The sequence below is a fragment of the Toxorhynchites rutilus genome, chromosome 3, assembly GCF_029784135.1.
Source record: "Toxorhynchites rutilus septentrionalis strain SRP chromosome 3, ASM2978413v1, whole genome shotgun sequence".
Taxonomy (NCBI): Eukaryota; Metazoa; Arthropoda; class Insecta; order Diptera; family Culicidae; genus Toxorhynchites; species Toxorhynchites rutilus.
This window is the reverse complement of record NC_073746.1, coordinates 238,713,837-238,733,973: the sequence shown is the minus strand read 5'-3', so window position 1 is coordinate 238,733,973 and position 20,137 is coordinate 238,713,837. Positions and strand designations below refer to the sequence as shown.

The 20,137-nt window shown below is 37.5% G+C and overlaps 2 protein-coding genes across 5 annotated transcripts in view; one reads left to right on the top strand and one right to left on the bottom strand.

Moving 5' to 3' along the window:
• Positions 1-18,606, top strand: part of LOC129775770 (soluble guanylate cyclase 88E) — a 129,243-nt gene extending 110,637 nt beyond the window's left edge. For 3 of the 4 annotated variants that reach the window (XM_055780853.1, XM_055780855.1, XM_055780854.1), the window contains 7 exons: positions 8,379-8,502; positions 8,563-8,828; positions 8,894-9,245; positions 9,304-9,436; positions 9,499-10,223; positions 10,280-10,371; positions 10,441-18,606. In XM_055780853.1, coding sequence (XP_055636828.1) covers positions 8,379-8,502; positions 8,563-8,828; positions 8,894-9,245; positions 9,304-9,436; positions 9,499-10,223; positions 10,280-10,371; positions 10,441-11,146 — 2,398 coding nt within the window. In that variant the 3' untranslated portion in view covers positions 11,147-18,606. The remainder of the gene's footprint in view (positions 1-8,378; positions 8,503-8,562; positions 8,829-8,893; positions 9,246-9,303; positions 9,437-9,498; positions 10,224-10,279; positions 10,372-10,440) is intronic. The other variant, XM_055780856.1, reaches the window with a different exon arrangement.
• Positions 18,596-20,137, bottom strand: part of LOC129775773 (uncharacterized) — a 23,035-nt gene continuing 21,493 nt past the window's right edge. The window contains exons 2-4 of the mRNA XM_055780859.1: positions 19,374-19,588; positions 18,881-19,303; positions 18,596-18,804 (exon numbers count right to left, since the gene is read on the bottom strand). Of these exons, the coding sequence (XP_055636834.1) occupies positions 18,653-18,804; positions 18,881-19,303; positions 19,374-19,545 (747 nt within the window). The 5' untranslated portion in view covers positions 19,546-19,588 and the 3' untranslated portion in view covers positions 18,596-18,652. The remainder of the gene's footprint in view (positions 18,805-18,880; positions 19,304-19,373; positions 19,589-20,137) is intronic.

Sequence of the window (20,137 nt, the reverse complement as noted above, 5' to 3'; positions counted from 1 at the left end):
TGGAACCGGATACACGACCAGACAACATGCTCGATGTCGTGGTAGCCATCGCCACATTCACAAAGATTGTTTGCTGCGAGCCCAATGCGATAAAGATGCGCGTTTAGGTTGTAGTGATTGGACATAAGCAGAGATATCACGCGAATGAAATCACGACCTACATTCAACCACTTGAACCATGCACTCGTCGAGACCTTAGGGATAATCGTGTGTAACCAACGACCGAACTCATCTTCACTGCACATGCGCTGCCAACTTACGAGCGTGTGCTGACGAGGAATGTGGAAAAATTCGTTATAAGCAATTTGCCTTTCAAAAAGTGTACCTTCTGAAGCGCCCACCTTAGCTAGCGAGTCCGCTTTCTCATTCCCCGGAATCGAGCAATGAGAGGGAACCCATGCTAAAGTAATCTTGAATAATTTTTCGACCAAAACACTCAATAGATGTCTTATTCTTGTTAGGAAATAAGATGAGCGTTTATCAACTTTCATTGAGCGGATTGCCTCTATTGAGCTGAGACTGTCTGAAAAAATTAAATAATGGTCGATGGGCAATGTTTCAATGATCCCTAAAGCGTAGTATATCGCACCCAGTTCAGCGACATACACGGAACAAGGATCTTTGAGTTTGAAAGAGGCACTGGAATTTTCATTGAAGATGCCGAAGCCCGTTTATGTATGAACCGTCAGTAAAGAACATTTTAGCAGATCTAACTTTCCCATATTCTGCCGAAAATATCGGCGGAATAGAATCGGAGCGTAGGTGATCTGGGATTCCATGGATTTTTTGTCGCATGGACAGATAAAAAATGACAGAAGAATTGCAAAAGTATGGGAAGCAAACTTGGTTGGAAATGCCTGGTGAAGGGTGCACGTCGTGGGTAAGGTACTCATGGTATAAAGACATAAAACTTGACTGAGGAGTCAGTTGGAGTAGATTTTCGAAGTTATCGATCACCAATGAATTCATGATCTTGCAACGGATGAAAAATCTTGAAGTTGTCCACGACTATGTCCACGACGAAAACCTGATATAAGCTGGTGCATTAAATTATAACTTTCTATATAGTCTTGAATCTGTTTTTAAACAATCGTTCAAAGACATACATCGATATTTGTAAGTTTCTTCCACAACCCCTTGCTAGATTGTGTCAAATAAAGCTGATCAGATGCGTAATGAATTTTAAACTGTGTTAAATAAGTGCGTAACTCTGTTTCGAACACGCGGTTCGGTTCCTGTTTTGAAGGACTTTTACCCAAAGGTCATTCGTCCCTATTTCAAAGACGCTTGAATTGGTTCCTGTTATAAGCAGATCTATCTGAAATCCATAAGCCATACGTAATGTTTCTTTCCAAATCAGCATGCGCGATAACATTGGTAAATCAAGGGTTCCTTTTAGATTGTGTTGTTCTTAATAAAATGAATGAAATTAATAATCCATATTGGGTTTCACAGTAAGTTTGTTGACGATTTTTTGGGAAAACAAAAGTATGTTTTATAGACAGACATACATTTTTTTAATATACACAGTTTTGTTTTACAATCTGTTATGAAAATTTTATCCTTCCAGAACATTATTGCATACTCGACTGTTCCAGGTATTTTTATGATGTACCTAGAGTCGATGTTCTTGCACTCGAGAGAATTCTGCTGCCATCAATTTGTGCAGTTACGAGTTGGAAATTTATCGACTGGTTGATAAAAGCTCATGATACAGAATTCCGTTCCAATCTCATCAAACATGGAGTATGACTTTCTACGGGTGAAGAACTGCTTTGGAGTTAGCTAATGGTGGTTCGTTTCGTATACTTTTTTTCCGCTCAACATTGTTTGAATCATTCTCGTTGAGTTTATTACATCCATCACATATCCACATATCCACATCCATCACCGGAGATAAGTACCTCGTATGTAAAAGCATGATTTGAAAAAAAGTAAAAAATTGTAATGGGTTGTTTTTAGGACACGACCGCAGTTTTCGTCGTAGAACTGCGGAATTTTAGAATGCATCGAAATTTTTGTAATATATTTTTAGCTATTTAATTTTTTATTACTTTAGTAGACTCGAAAGAGTCGAGTAAGGGGGTCTCCGTAGCCACATTGGTTGCGCGTTCGCTTAGTAAGCGATCGATCGTGAGTTCAAAACTCAGGGCCCTCATTGACCATCTTTGTGTTGTTACAGAATAGCTACGTCCACGCAATAATCATCAGCGATGGAGAATCGATCCACGGTCGAAATTAGATCGATTCATCCATACAACTGCTCTGCTCTGCAAGACACATCGGGCTGCTGTTCTATAAATAACTCAACAATGATCAACCAACTGTCCCCGCTGTCCGGTGGTCCAACTGGATAATGGAAGAACAGAAAGAATATTCTTACGCCTAAATGGCTACTGTGTGAATGTACCATATGTAATGGTATAGAAGGAATACTGGCGAATGACAACTGTGTAATGTGCTAATTATAGATATGATAACCATGTGACATGTACACGATTAAAATTCGGCTCTGTAACATCTAAAATGCTAATGAGCCTTGAATAAATGAATGGGATAAAAAAAAAAAAGAGTCGAGTAGAGTTGAAAGCTATCTGCACTTCTCGTTTATATGGTTCAACTCGCAAGAGACTTTCTTCTCCTCACTCAGATATCGATAACAAACTATGAACCCTTTTGCTCCTATATTCCGCTTGAGATGTTATCGAACCCCACAACATGCAACAGTAAGGTTACTCTGCTGGAATTTGAAAACATACTTTCATGAAATATACGTTTATCTGAATAAATGTAGTGCATATTTATATTCCAAAATTCTGGATACTCTTCCATATCCGCACTAGCACAAAACATTCTCGTATACTGCTCTTCTTTGTCGTAGCACACCTCGATACAGAGGGTGGTGTGGCTTCAAATCGCGGATGGCTCATTTAAACCAAGTATGCTGAAAACGGGCAAAAACGAATGTCAGTTGCTCGTTATTGACAGCTCTGTTCGGGAATGCACACAAATCGGCAGAACAAATGTATGGGAAAATTAGAATGCTTCCAGATTTCATTAATTTAATCTGTTTAGGCATTAGTAGATTGTACTGTGTAGTATATCAAATGAATCTTAGAGAATTTCCGATTCCATTGGCGTGCAAAGTATCAGAATTTGTTCGCTGTGAAAATAGTTATTAACGTTAACTTTATTTCACAAAAAAGTGACCTGTTTTCTGATTTGGCACCATTCCTGAAAGACGTAGTTCTACGTCAAAAGGGTAACCTAAAATCCACGTGAAAATCGTGATAGAGTGCGGCACTAATTTCCGTCAAAGGACTAATTACCGTCGTATGCTCTGAGGGAGCTTGAGGTAGGGATCCAAAAGTACAAAAATCAGGAAAAATCAGGATCACTTTAGAAAAATCAGGCAAAGTTGAGTGTTTGTCAGGATATCAGGGAGCGTTCCAAAAGGTCTGGGAAATCCTGAAAAATTAGGAAGGTTGGCATCCCTGTTTATAGATGAAAATAAAATATCATGTCTTGGAAATCCTGGTGCAGAGACTTGGTTTAAATTTATAACAAACTTTGGATTATTCGTTAAAAGAAGATCAATTGATTGATATTTTTTCGCGTCAACAGCTCAATCCTGAACGAAGACATGTGATGTCGCAAAACAAGGAAGAACAAGCGATATTCATTGCTTTGAATATAGACCGAGGCTGGAAGTTTGCCTTCCTTCCTTGCTTGAGACTTTAAACTTCTTCAATTTATTCGTCTCTAACCATCAAAAAGATCCTTGGGAAACTGTACTTTATCCATCATATTACTACTCCACCCCCATTGCCTTGAGAAAGGCATTCAATCCCTCGTCGTCCAGCTCGCCCAACAACCACTTTGTTCAGTCGATTTCCTCACGAAGAATGAAAGTTCGCCTCAGCGAGATCCACTGCCTATACTCTAGGCAAATATTCCCCTTCGTTCTTCTTCTTTTCCTTTGTTCACGGAGACTTTACATCTTACGATTTTCCCTTCGTTGCTCGTCGATAAGTTGCTCGTTATTGACAACTCTGTTCGGGAAAACACACAAATGGACAGAACAAATGTATGAGGAAATGGGAATGCTTCCAATTTTCATCAAGTTAAACCATATGCAGACTATGAGATTGTAATGTATAGCATATTAAACAAATCTTAGGGAATTTCCGATTCGATTATTTTTCCTTCAAAAAGTTGCAATACATGCAAGATTATGAAAAATATTTTTTTAAATTTTTTTTGTGAACTATATATATGTATTAACTTAACAATGTATTTTAATGTTATATTTTTATATAAGAAAATATTTTATCGCTTGAGTCACTTATGCGATTATTCAAATAACATTAGACATTTATGCAAACAGTAGTTCTGATACTTATGAATAATTTTTTCCATCACACCAAAGTGTTAAAATGGTTAATGGTTATGATTTTTGTCTCACATTCCTATGCATTCAACGCACTGTGCGTTATCTTGTGTGGGTGGCTACTTTTTTTTTTGATACTGAGTACCGTTATCTATTACTCATAGGAGCACCGTATTGACTCTTGAACAGGTTCCGTAGACATCAAGCTTCGTTTAGGAAAAGCATACACTGATACTTGGTTGAGTAAAATATAAGATTAGCATGGGTTCTTGCTGTGGTGGCTGAGAGCAGACAAACGATCACAAAGAGTTAAACATTACTAGTAATTTTCCAAAAAAAAACATGAAAAAAGGTGTTGTCAGAAAAACTTTTTTCCTGTAGAGGTGCTCATTTTCCGATGTATGGGAGTATATCAAATGAATCTTAGAGAATTTCCGATTCCATTGGCGTGCAAAGTATCAGAATTTGTTCGCTGTGAAAATAGTTATTAACGTTAACTTTATTTCACAAAAACGTGACCTGTTTTCTGATTTGGCACCATTCCTGAAAGACGTAGTTCTACGTCAAAAGGGTAACCTAAAATCCACGTGAAAATCGTGATAGAGTGCGGCACTAATTTCCGTCAAAGGACTAATTACCGTCGTATGCTCTGAGGGAGCTTGAGGTAGGGATCCAAAAGTACAAAAATCAGGAAAAATCAGGATCACTTTAGAAAAATCAGGCAAAGTTGAGTGTTTGTCAGGATATCAGGGAGCGTTCCAAAAGGTCTGGGAAATCCTGAAAAATTAGGAAGGTTGGCATCCCTGTTTATAGATGAAAATAAAATATCATGTCTTGGAAATCCTGGTGCAGAGACTTGGTTTAAATTTATAACAAACTTTGGATTATTCGTTAAAAGAAGATCAATTGATTGATATTTTTTCGCGTCAACAGCTCAATCCTGAACGAAGACATGTGATGTCGCAAAACAAGGAAGAACAAGCGATATTCATTGCTTTGAATATAGACCGAGGCTGGAAGTTTGCCTTCCTTCCTTGCTTGAGACTTTAAACTTCTTCAATTTATTCGTCTCTAACCATCAAAAAGATCCTTGGGAAACTGTACTTTATCCATCATATTACTACTCCACCCCCATTGCCTTGAGAAAGGCATTCAATCCCTCGTCGTCCAGCTCGCCCAACAACCACTTTGTTCAGTCGATTTCCTCACGAAGAATGAAAGTTCGCCTCAGCGAGATCCACTGCCTATACTCTAGGCAAATATTCCCCTTCGTTCTTCTTCTTTTCCTTTGTTCACGGAGACTTTACATCTTACGATTTTCCCTTCGTTGCTCGTCGATAAGTTGCTCGTTATTGACAACTCTGTTCGGGAAAACACACAAATGGACAGAACAAATGTATGAGGAAATGGGAATGCTTCCAATTTTCATCAAGTTAAACCATATGCAGACTATGAGATTGTAATGTATAGCATATTAAACAAATCTTAGGGAATTTCCGATTCGATTATTTTTCCTTCAAAAAGTTGCAATACATGCAAGATTATGAAAAATATTTTTTTAAATTTTTTTTGTGAACTATATATATGTATTAACTTAACAATGTATTTTAATGTTATATTTTTATATAAGAAAATATTTTATCGCTTGAGTCACTTATGCGATTATTCAAATAACATTAGACATTTATGCAAACAGTAGTTCTGATACTTATGAATAATTTTTTCCATCACACCAAAGTGTTAAAATGGTTAATGGTTATGATTTTTGTCTCACATTCCTATGCATTCAACGCACTGTGCGTTATCTTGTGTGGGTGGCTACTTTTTTTTTTGATACTGAGTACCGTTATCTATTACTCATAGGAGCACCGTATTGACTCTTGAACAGGTTCCGTAGACATCAAGCTTCGTTTAGGAAAAGCATACACTGATACTTGGTTGAGTAAAATATAAGATTAGCATGGGTTCTTGCTGTGGTGGCTGAGAGCAGACAAACGATCACAAAGAGTTAAACATTACTAGTAATTTTCCAAAAAAAAACATGAAAAAAGGTGTTGTCAGAAAAACTTTTTTCCTGTAGAGGTGCTCATTTTCCGATGTATGGGTGACTTGTTGGAAATGAGTAGCCCATAGAATTTTCAAAAAGTCACCCATACATTGGTAGATGGACAGGGAAAAAGTTTTTATGGAAACAACTTTTCCATGTTTTTCTTTGAAAAATTACTATTAATGTTTAATTCGTTACATTTTTATGCGTAAATTATCACGATTTACATGCTCTGCTATTTTTTCCAATTTTTTTATTTACTTATTTTGGATTAACGTCTTTATAAAATGGCCTGATTCACAATTTTCAAATCTTCTTGTGTATCGTTCGTTGCTTGGTGTTTTTAGTGGTGTGGCTTGCAAGGCCAACCCTACTATCTCGCAGAGGACCATCGTGATACTGCTGCTTTACGTCCCGAGTACCACCAGGACTGGGCAAAGACGCTTATAGAGGCGTCAATTCGCTTAGAGGAGCTGTTTTCGGGTTTTTGTGGCTTTTCTTGGGGACTGTCAATGCCCAATGCTCATCCCACTACACCCTAGACAGTTTCCTTTACCAGTGCAAGTCAGAAAAACGATCTATGACGATAGAATTTCTGACCCGAACGGGAATCGAACCCGAAGCCCCCATCTTGGCAAGCGCAACGCTTACCACTAGGTCATGGGGACCACCTTTTTTTTCCTATTAAGAAACGAATCAAGAACATTTCAAACGCGAGAATTTACACAAGAAAATGTTACGAGTGAAACATATTTTTTTAAGAGTGTTTACACAAAGATGCCTTATATTCCAGAAACTATAAAAGATAGAAAGTTGTAGTCTTCGACAAAAGTTCATATTTTAATAAGATCTAAAGAGTAAAGTTGCTTAAAAGACCCATGTGTTTAGACCCACAACGTTTTACTGATATTTGAGATGGTGCTGCCAACGGCCAGACGAGTTGGCATGAAATTCGTCTACTGCTTCCGAAGTGGCATATATTGAATGTTATAATATAAATTTAGATGATACATAAAGCATTTTCTTTAAAACGACAATTTACCGGCACATATTTGTCTTCTTCTTCTTGAAAGGCGTTAACGTTTCCTGTGGAACTTTTGCCGTCTCAACGTATGCATTAACTAGCGTCATTTATTAAAACTTACAGGCAAACCTGTTTTTGTGCGGTTGCTTTCTGTGCGATTTCTCATTCGTGTGGCTGTTAAGGTGCGATTTTATTATTTGTGCGATTAGTTTATGTGATTCAAGACCCGATGTCATAACAAAATCGCACAAAAAGAGTCGCACAGACGAAGAATTACGCAAAAAGGGATCGCCCAAAAACAGGTTTGCCTGTAGTTGAGATTTCTTAAGCCAAATAACACGCCTTGAATGTATTCCGAGGGGCAAGCTCTATAATAAGCGTGACCACAGTACAAGTTGAAAGAAACTTCTTTTACGAAAAATCCCCCGACCAGAACGGGAATCGAACCCGAACACCCGGCATGACAGAACGATTGAAGAGGAAGCAGAAAATCCACACAAATCAGATTGAACTTTTATTAAATTAGAAATATTATATCCGGTGAATGAAATTTTAAATTAAATGGAATCCACGTGAATACCATATAATTCTCTCCTTAAGTCACTATCAGTGTGAGTAATTTAATACTCAAAAAAATTTATTTAATACCAAAACATCGAATATTCTCTGACATACAGTTTTGAATCACAAGTTTCCTCTTAACTTTCGGTTCTGGTTACCCCTTCAAAATATTCAAGAAAGGTCTTGATATGTGTTACAAAATGTGTAGGATTAAGTGGATGAAGTAGTATTCAAAAAAAATTAATACCTCGTTCAGCTCTAGTATTCTGCGAGTGCGATTATCGGAATGTATCTTATGAACATATGAAATTAGTCATTTTCAACATGGATTTAAATAAATCACTCATCAATTTCAGTGCCGACATGATCGTACGCAGCATAGGAAACTCACTGATGGTTATCGTTCCCGATCTGCTGTCCAAAAAGATTACCGATTGGTTCGAGCTAAGACGTCCGCTAATTGCGTTCAAGTTCCAAACGGTAGCGATTACTTTTTGGTTGAATATCACCATTTAGCTGCCATTTTTTCCATTTTTGCAGATTCTCAACCGCACGAACAACATCTTCGAGCTGGTCACAATGGAAGCGGTCAACAAACGATCGGATAATCTACGAAAGACTGAATTATTTCTCAACGATCAAGAGGAGGAGGAAGTCGAGAAACATCTACGGCTCAAGGGACAGATGATCTACATGGAAAACTGGCGCATGATTATGTTCCTGGGAACACCGGTCATGCCCAAGCTATCCTCATTGACCAGTACCGGTTTGTACATAAACGATTTATCAATGCATGATTTTAGCAGGTGGGTGTCATCCGGTGAGGTATTGTAGAGTTCTGTTATCATTATTGTTTTTTTTTCTCATATAGAGATCTCATGCTGGCTGGTACCCAGCAATCGGTTGAACTTAAGCTGGCTCTCGATCAAGAACAGCAAAAATCGAAAAAGTTGGAGGAATCCATGCGTAAGTTGGACGAGGAGATGCGCCGAACCGATGAGCTGCTGTATCAGATGATACCGAAACAGGTGGCCGATCGGTTGAGGCGCGGCGAGAACCCAATCGACACATGCGAGATGTTCAACAGTGTTTCTGTGTTGTTTTCGGACGTTGTTACGTTCACCGAAATCTGTAGCAGGATCACTCCCATGGAAGTGGTGTCGATGCTGAATGCCATGTATTCGATATTTGATACGCTTACTGAGAGGAACAATGTATATAAGGTATGTACCTTATTTTTTTCAGTTATCAAATCATTATTCTCATAATTACCTATTCTAGGTTGAAACGATAGGTGATGCTTACATGGTGGTTTCAGGTGCCCCCGAAAAGGAACAAAACCACGCCGAAAAAGTTTGCGATATGGCCTTAGATATGATAGAGGCAATTACGGACTTGAAGGATCCCTCAACCGGTAATGCATTGTCACATTGATAGGTGAAGAGATTTTTATGTTCATTTATGTCTTATTATTAGGATCTCACCTGAGGATTCGAGTAGGTGTCCACTCCGGTGCTGTTGTGGCAGGTATTGTAGGACTTAAGATGCCCCGCTACTGTCTGTTTGGGGATTCTGTGAATACGGCCTCCAGAATGGAGTCCACCAGTCAGGCAATGAAAATTCACATATCACAATCAACGAAAAATTTCTTGCCTTCAAATTACCACGTGTCCGAGCGTGGAGAAATCGACGTTAAGGGGAAAGGTACAATGAAAACATATTGGCTAGATTACCGGGAAAATCGACCTCCGCTTCAAATGCCAAACGAGGATACGAAAACTCGCGCAATTGATTACATCGAATCGAGTAAAGATCGTCGCGTTAGCATATCAACAAACTTTATCCAATACAAGCAGTCTAGCGGAGGTATTAATTCAGCAGGTACGGAAGATCGACGCGTTTATTCGCCGGTAACTTTCGAAGAAGTTGCCCGGCGAAGCATTGCTAATTCACCAGTTAAGTTGCACAGTTTTGGAGCCCGTGGGCGGGAAAATAGATCCAACTCCACCGGCCACGCTTTTATGCACAGCGTTTCAGATGTGTTCGGTTCTTTGGTGAACGATACCGAGGAGTTTCTGGAAGATTTGCAGCACAGGAATTCACTGAGCAACACCCATTACCCGCCGTCGACACCTTCGTCGTGTGCGTTTAGTCCTCCGCCAGGGTTCAGACCCAAATCTAAATCGTACGTTCCTGGACAGGTACGTTGTCATCATTTGTATACTGACAAATATATTAATCCTTAATAATATTTCAGTTCACCCAAGAGGAGCTGGATCTCCTCTCGAACGCCACAACTCCTACGGCACAGAGTCCAATGGAACAGCAGGAAATATCCGCCAAAAAATCGTCAGTATAGCATAACACGTGCATTGGTGTAGTTCTACTTTTAATAGATCTCATTTCTGAACATAATAGGAATTTAGTCAACAAGTCACAGAACGCGGTGGCTACTACATATGAACAGCAGAAAGCTATTAACCGAAAAGTCAAGCTCGAAAGTGTTCAACAGAAACAGAACGAGGCGCTGAAGAAACTTGATAGGATGGTTCAAGAAATCTACGAAACGGATCTGCCAGGAATGTGTTTCATGAATCCTCCGTCCTCCCGATCGGAAGGAAATATCTGCAAGTCCAACTGTAGTAGGTCGGTAGAAACGCAATGCAACAGCATTGATAACAACAATATCCACAACCACAATACAAACTATTATTCTAATCAGCCCGATAACTGTTTTGCACTGTATAGCTTAAACATCTACTTTCCCGTTACATGTTCCGCCTCATCGTCATGTCCTTCCCGTTCATCGTACTGCAACAACAACAACAACAACAACAACCACGTGAATACGAATTGTTCCTACGGCACCTCCAACGCTTCTTGTAGATCCCAGGCACCTCCACCACCGCCAGCCCCGTCGGCTTGCGAACACACGCAAACCTTACCTCAATACTGTCACAGTTGTGGTGGCTCGGCAATGGTTGGCGCCGCCGGCAAAATGGCCCAGAGTATTAGCTTTACCCACGCGAAAGACCACAAATGTTGTCCAGGGTATTCCGCCATGGCGCATCACCAGAACGGACGCCATCACAAAGTGCACTCCAATGCGTGTCAGATTATTTAGAGTTGAGAGCTTCTCGCTTTTAGAGTAGTTAACATGTTTTCCTGTGCGTTTTTTCGTGTGTTGGAGGAATGATAGTTGTGACTGTGAGGTCAACCCAAAGACGGGTGAGTGTTCATGCGTGCCCTGGAAGGTTTACTTAATGTATTTTCCACCTCTTATTAGAAACTGAATCTGTGTTTTAGAATAGTGATGATTTGTGGATGCTTTGGTCTACTGTAAACGGTGTATAATGGAATGAGGTGGATTTTATTGGGGTTTTTGTTTCATCAAGGCAGATCCATTTCGACTTATGACACGCATTTTATAATTTGATTTTTATTCAGTTTGTAAGGTTCATAGACTTCGTTCAATGACTTCTCTACCATTGATTTGTTACAGTAAGATTGAAGTGCTGCTCCGAAAATGCGTGTTTCATCGATACAAATTGGTGGAAGTCGGAAGGATCCAAGAGTAATGAGTAAGATGCATGTGAGAGAACCTCCCAACCATTTCAATCGTTTTCTTGAATGGTTCTGGAATGCGTGATGAAATATTATCATGCAACAATATCACTTTGTGTTGCCTTTCTTGATACTCTGGAATTTGTTTTGGTTGAAACCCTTTGCTAGACGTCAAAATGGCATTTGATTATGCCATTAGACGCCATTGATTATTTCCCGTTTAGGTTTAGGTTTTGGACTACCATTCTCGAAAGCGTCGAAGGAAGAGACTCCCAATTTGATCTCTGTTGTTCCCTTTCTCAAAACTTATGAACCATATTGACCAGTAGAAAACATAGATAAAGAGTTATAATATACATTTTAATGCTGAAGTTGTTATGTTATGAGCCCCGCGTCGGTCCTTAGGGGCCGACGTTGAGCTTTTTGGTAGGAAAACGCTGAATGACTGAGGCTGACAGTTATAAAATAAGAAAATAAAAATATATATGGTTTGTTTTCGGATGTTTTACAGAATTTAATTACTTTCTAGTCGAATTTATAAGTATCTTTGGGAGCTGGGACCGACACTGATATTGTTGAAATGCTCGTGATGCGGGCTAAATGGAAAGCGCAGAAAGAAAAAAATTTAGACTTAACACGTGTTAATTACGTTATGAATGGCCGTTACAATTTAAGGAGTCGGGTGTGGGCCACCTTCCCCTACACATTTTTTCTACTTTGCCATTGCTTAGTTTCACAAAGAATATGTTTTGTTCAGTCGAAGCTACGACCATGAGGATAAAAATATAGTTCACTTTGAAAAAGAATAGAAAGCGATTCTCACGAAGCAAGTTAAACTACATATTATCTAGAAAAGGTGGCAGACCTCGAGAGTTTTATTATTTTCATGGGACCTCCAATGAGACTGAATCATAGGCTACCTCTATGCCTAAGAAAACTAAAACCATTTGCGTAAGTCTTCTAAGCAGAGGAAAACTATCATTCGTCTTCAGTGGCGTTGAGTGAAGCTTTCGCACACGGTGCGGATATGTCTAGTTGCACAAAAAAAAGTTTGAACAAATGCCATGTAAGATCAATTCATGCATTGTAATAGTAAATCCTCCTTTTACGTTTGATATGATGCCTAGGACTACCAAAATATGGGACGGAAGAATTGTCAAACGATCATTGTATTTTAAAATTCCCTCTGAAATTATTGCATTTCTCATGTTTACGTAGTTCTCGAACCGCCAAAGTTCATTCACATTCATTCAAAGTTCTAGTATCTGAAATGACGATTTTCCTAGGCTTTCCAGTTCAGAAGTACGTTTTAGGGCAACATTTTCCGGTCTGCATAAAGACAAGCGAGATCAAAAGTACTCGCAGCTTGCATGTATCTGCAAAGCGGATTCCCCTAGGCACATTGATATTGAAGTCCGTGTTAGGAAAACACAGGTTGGTGGGAACAAAAATACACCCTGCTTGCATGTATATTTGCAAAGCGGATTCCCACAGGTGCATTGATTTTGATGTCTGTGTTGGGGAAACCATAGATTGGGCCAATCAAAACTTGCCAGTCAGTGCGTTTAGATAACGCTTGACATTTTACAGTTATTCAACTGTTTATCTCGTGGAAAATAACATTTCAATAATTGTGATAGAAATATTTCCTATCAATTGATGCAAACATATTTCCGATCTATTAAGAAATGTTCGAATTATAAGCATACGGAATCTTTCATTTTTTTCCTGCATGTTCTGTATTTAGGCTTTCATTTCATACCCATATACTCCATTCGTTGCGTGGACACCGACTGGACAACATCGTTGCTGGACGAGCTGGACGGCGAGGGATCGAGTGCCTTTCTCAAGGCAAGAGGGTGGAGGTGTAGTGCTGGAGTAGAGTAAAGTTTTCTAAGGGCCTTTCTCTACGCTAGAGGCGAATGAACTGAAAAAGTTATAGTCTATAATACAAAACCTTCCTTCCATATACTCCGGTTAAACGTAGTCCCACGTCAAAATCAATTCTATCCAAAGCATTACAAACTTATTTAAAATGTACTGTACGGTTGAGAAATCACACTTTATTAAAATCATTTACAAACATATCAAAAATGAAATGTACTCTTCGGGCCTCGATTGTAGCAAAATTATTTATAACTTGAAAATTGTACAGCATTTTTTTAATGAATAATTTATTCTGACCGAAAAAAATATTCCACTTGGAGGTGTGATACTGCATTTTTTATTACTCGATAGTTTCCGAAATCTTTGAACCAATTTTGATAAATCTCATAAGGATACTAAGAACAACAATAATTTTCATAGAAAATCTATTGAAATGAAGCAAACAAATGAAATAAATAACCTACTACATTATATGTCCTAACGTTAGAAGTTCTCGATTGGTTTTTGATCTGGAGAATAAGCTGGCTAGTCCAGAATCCCTGTTCAATAAACCATGTCAAGCTCACGATGGTTTCGGTGCAAAGGCGGCTGTACTGAAGTACTGAATCAACTCTCACTGAGAAAATTTTCCCTAATCCATCGAATATTCGCCTTCAAAGTTGCGAGTCAAAAAATAACATAACTCGTTCCGTATGGCCCTCCAGTATGAAGCAATTGAGATAGGCAGTGTCAATACCCTGGAAAAATATCCAACTTTTTGTTCATTTTTACTCCTGTGAAAACAATGAAAATCCCTTTCATATTTTATATTTAATCAATCAATTTCGATAAGAGTATATTGAACTACTCCAATTTTTTTATTTTTAAGAGACATTTTGTAAAACGTAGGTTTCCAATTGTACAATCGAAAACATCGTTAATCCTTCATAAGGCAATAGCATCTATGTTGCCACTCATATATTTTTTCGCTGCACTTGGAATATTGTTTTATTAATCTTCTTAACCAAAGACTTCTAAGGATATTTAGTAATGCTCCATTTTTTGAGCTGCTAAAAGTGTATGATATTATTTGTTTGTTTGTTTGTTTATTCATACTTGTAGAGTAAGGGTTCACCCTTATAAAATTTTGTAAGTTGTTTTTATGTAAACAAATTGTGATTTTAGAACGCTTACAGAATATTATGTTTAAGTTCGTTGAAAATCCAGTAATTAGTAAATTTTTCAAGTCTATTTAGGACATATCGTGTAAGGTCGAGCAGGTTTTTTGATAAAATAAAAGGTGCGTTAGATGAAAAATTCCCAATTTTCAATTTTCCCTTTGTAAGGCAGTTGCAACTGTATTGCAACAAAAAAAAAATTTTCGCTGCACTAAAAATGATGTTTCAATATTTTGTTTAACCAAAGAAAAGACCTCTATCTAATTATTGAGGTAGATCATTTTGGTTTGTCCAATCGAAAATATGATCATGGTTTGTCCACTTCTTTGAATGCTCTAATTCAGCGCACCTGTGTCAAATCAGGTATTCGGATGTTTCAAAACATATAGATAAAATTGTCTTATTCGTGATTTACAGTAGTTTGTAGTATATTTTCATGGATTCACATGTTTTAAAGGATTATAAAATTCACTTTCTATTGTTGTTAATGTGCCCCTTATCCGAGCTAACTTTACGAATATTGTAAACATCATGCTTGCACGCCATTTGTATCACATTTACATAGCTAAACCATGTAATTAATGCATTTCGATGACCTCAATTCAGATCATGAGTTGTCCAATTCACTAATGTTGTTTTGTCCACATGATTTCTATGGCAACCGCTTGGCGCGCTGCAGTTTGTTTATTGTGTCCTTCGCGCATAGCAGAAATAAAGTTTCTCTGTGTTTAGTGTGTTGAGATGAACACTTTTTAAATGCTCAAGAAAAGGCGATATTCTGAAGAAAGCCTAAATTATGAATGGGTCAATATGATGACAGTAAACTCAAGCAATGAGAAATGCAACATCTACTTAAAAATTCGAATTTTTTCATTCAAAAATGGTGGCGATTTCTAAAACCGGACAAACCATGATAATTTTTCGGACAAACCATGATCATAATTCCTCTTTAAGGAAAATCGTTAAATAAAACATAAAAATTTGAATAATTTCAACGCCTGATAGTATTAACAACTAGAGAATTGGGGCTTTTCAACAAACCCAAACTCGTCTTGTTTATATGTGATTTTCATGAAGAAAAATCGATTTGCATTTACTAGTTGGGTGAAAACACTCAAAATCGGACAAACCAAGATCATTTACCCTACATTGTTCCATTTTATTTTATATCTGACATAAAGTGAGCTTTTAAGGGAACGACAAAAAAATTATCCTCTGCGTTTTTTGTGTTAACGGGTTGTGGCAACTATATTGCCATCTTTTTATTTCGATTGATCCAATAATTTATTTTTGATCAAAGGTAAATATGTGTTTTCCTGAAGTATGAGTTGTTCCTTTGCTTAGTTTCCACGGACTTATAAATTATAATTTAATTTGTTCGTCTTACATCTCGCTTTTCTACAAGACAATATCGCTATTCGACGATACGATTTGAGATCGATGTGTGTAACAAATCCTCCATGAAATTTAGCTTCGTGGCCGGATATTCGGCTCTTTATTTGGAAATACGAGTCTGGGAGAAACTGCATGTGTGCACGAAGCAAATAAAGGGATACATTTTAGGAATTAATAAAAACATTTTTAACATAAAAAAGATCTATGATTAAATTTTTCGTATATAATGAATATCCCTGAAGTTTTCTGCATGGAGTTTCCCAAGTTTTCTGCATGGAGTATTGAACAGATTTTTTTATGTTAAGGATTTGAAAACAGAACAGCTTACAATGATGAAATTGGGTATATTGAAATAATTTTAATACTAATTGAGAAAGAGTAAGTACGAATTCAAATAAGCAAAGAACATCAATCAATTATATTCATTAATGATTACAAAATATGGAACTGTCTTCAGGGATGATAATCTGAGAGAGAGAGCACACTTACTTCACCACAAATCAAATTAAACGAAGCAAAAGAGACGAAACTGAATCAAACATTACACGCGAAGCTCATGGCACCTTTTGGAACTGCTTCAACGAAGTGACAGACAAAAATGAAATTCAACATCGCGGTCAGGAAAAAAAATCCCATTGCTAACGAAATCGACTGTTATGCAAAAACATTCTGAATCAATCGCAATCACGTTTCTTACGTTTGATGGACATTAAACTTTAAGCAGTACCCGAATTGACAAGGTTTGCTAGAGTTTATCATTCAGTTCCTTGCAGTAGTGTTTACAGAGAACGACTGCCATCTGAAGCTGACCTGATGTACGAAGCAAAGCGTATTCGGTCGGCTAAAAATATATAATAAAAGTCATAGTGGTAATGAATGAATGTTATGAGTGAATTTTAATTTTATTTTGAAAAAATAACAGAAAAAATGGAAGGAATACTTCAGAATATGCAGAAATTGAACTGCTGATTTGACTAGTGTATTTCTCTTTTATACACTCATAATTAACACCAACTGGAAAGGAATTGTAGAGAAAGAGTCTTACTCAACGCTGAAGTCACCAATAAAAACAATTATTTTAAGTACTTAATAGCCTCCACATATTCAGGGGTCAGCGACTTCCGACTTCCAAAAGCTTCTAGTTTTTTAGTTCCATATTTCATGATTTTTCGAAACTAAACTTGGCAACGCGGTTTGTAATTCTATTCTCCAATGCCTTGAAGTCATTTTTTAGATACCGATGCAAGTATCGAAAATTTGCTATAAGATGGTAGCTCTGTAAGCTTGATGCTAAGCGTTATACTGTTATACGGGTGTACAAAAGACCGTTGAAATTCCAACGAAAGTTTGTCCTCAGCGAAGCTTTGGGAGAGGAAATATTTATTTTTTCATATTTGTTATGTTGATTTAAATTCAGAAATTTTTGTGAACTCTGTTAGTGAAAATGCCATATTCACCTACAATTTATTTTATATTGAAAGATTTGTTTATTCATTCTTCGTCTGTACTTTGTCTAACTTCAGAAGTGAAATATTTCGATTCAATTTGAATTTTTTCCAGAGAATACTATCAACAATATTTAAATTTTTAGCTATGATTTTATGATATTTCTAATTGGTGATGGGACTGATTCTGCAGCGTCTCAATGTAATAATATGTAGTATACTCCAAGAAAACGTGTTTTCGTCTGAGCGTAAAAAGATTATGCATTTTTTGAGTAACATTGGAACCATTCGAATCGAAAACAAATCTTGATAAATATCAACATATATTATGACAAGCTAATTTTCAATTCATCTCATTCCATTATCATCGCTAACAGAAGAACAAATGCCACAGTTCGAAGCCTGTATAAAATCAATGAAACATAGGTGTGTGATCTGGTAGTTCCCGGTTCCAAATTTCACCATGTAGGTAAATAAATTTTAGGAACGAATGTACTTCGTTAGCAAAGCTTTAACTAGTTTCGTGTGATGGTAGCTAAAATGGAAGGAAAACAGAGCGATGATTTTCGATTGTAAGGACGGATTATTTATAGTGTGTATGTAAATGTAATATGTGTAGAACCGCGTATTTCGAACCACACAAAGGCAAAAAGAGAGCGTTTTGAATGATCAAAATAGTTGAGAACTGAAACCAAAGCTTATGCATTTAGATTTCGAATGCGACAGAAGCATTGTCCATGACTGTACTAACACAAATAAAACCAAATAATATTATCTTATTACTAGCAAGAATTCGAACTAATCAACGAAGGCACCAAGAAGCAAGATGCTCTGCTGTTTCACGATGAAATTGTTTATTTTTAATCAATGCAACAGATAATTAAGTTCAAGATATCCACATTGGCGACGTTTAACATTTTAACGAAATAGTAGTTATATTTTCATCCATTGTTCAATAGCCGCCTAACCTAATCGAAGGAAATAAACTGATCAGGATTGTAACGGACAATAAACTAGCGCAAGAATCATCAAACTAGGTTCATATCAAGAAATAGAAGAAAAAACAGGCAAACATTTCAATTAGTATATGTTGTACATACTCGGACAATAAAGAATAGGCAAGCGTTTGCGATTCACTTAAACGAGGGTTTTATTTCAGTTCTTGAATGTTGTGCTCTATCCCTACGAACGTATCACTTCGTGCAGAGGGAAATATCGGAAGGATTCGTTGAAAATATCCGTAAACGCTACACTAACCAAATCGTTTATCAACGGTTTGATGAATGGAAAGCTCGGTTGCCACATAGTGTTGATGACGAAATCCGCAATAGACTCTGCAAAGGTTTTACAAAGAAGAAGGTGCACATTAGCGTGTAAACGTTTTTTTAGGTTGAGCGATACGAGGCATACCTGGGAATTTCGCTCCACGGAACAGATCCGAAATGTGCAGCTTCATATCCCCTATTTTGTCTATCACTACGCGCACCTTGAGTAGCGAACCTTGTCCTCCCAGCCGCGTCACCGTCGTCGTTTGGCTGTAGTCGTAGAGGGTCAAATTCCAAATGCCTTTCGTGTGCCACGGTTGACCCAGCAGCTTGGACTGGAAATCGTATTCTCCATCCAACGATTTCTCGGGGAAGTATTGTGAGTAGATGATACGATTGTTCTTATGATCAGTCTTGTATTTGGTCACCTCCGATGCGGTCCACCCATATTCGGACACATTGGACAGTTTCAGTCGATAGCCTGCGAATCCTTCTCTGTCTCCGCGGATTTGCTCGACGAATGATGCTTTGTGAGGATCGAACGGAGCTACGTTGAGCTCCGGTATACCTGCAATGAACGTTGGTTAACGAGCACTTTGGATTTGTTCGAAAGTTTTGTTTTGCTTGAAATACGACACCTAATTTGAACCACGGCCTGACAGCGTTGAATGCTTTCTTAACGCACGGATCGAAGTCTGGCTTTCCATATCGACAGTTTTCGAATAACCGAAATACGTCTCGTTGAGCAATAGTCGGGTTCAGCCAGAGTACCAGTAAGCTTGCCAATATGTTGGGAACTGTGTGCCTCATTGTGTAAAGCTTTTTGAAAGTCGATCGGCGGAGGTAATTATATCTGAAATGATACAAAAATGATCGTCATTATAAATGATTTATTGACTGCCTAAAACTCGGCTCTAAGAAAATACTATACAGCCATTCCATGCCAAACCGATATAGTGATTATCAGATTTTCGTGAAAAGTTGTCGTTTGGTTCCTTATCGAAAAATGTTAGACCCATATTTTCTTATTTTTCAATTAGGGTGGTCCGAAAAACCAACTTTTCCCCCTTTTTCCAAACTTTTTCCAGACTTTTTCCAGACTTTTTTTCAAAAATTCATAACTTTCGAACTATTGGATCGATTGAGATGATCGACTTACAAAAACAAGTTGACAAATAAAAAAATGAGAAAAAAAATTGGATTATGTTTTTGTAATTAATAGTTGTATTTGTTTTCTTTATAGTTTATATTGTTTAGGGACAAAGGGCGCTATATATTTTATATTCTTTCTTGAAAACTGAGTTTTTTATAGAATATTTTCAAAAATCAGTGCGGTGTTTTTTTTCGGTTTTTGAGTTATTATTTTTCGAAAGAATATATAAAAAAATATAAATGAATTGAA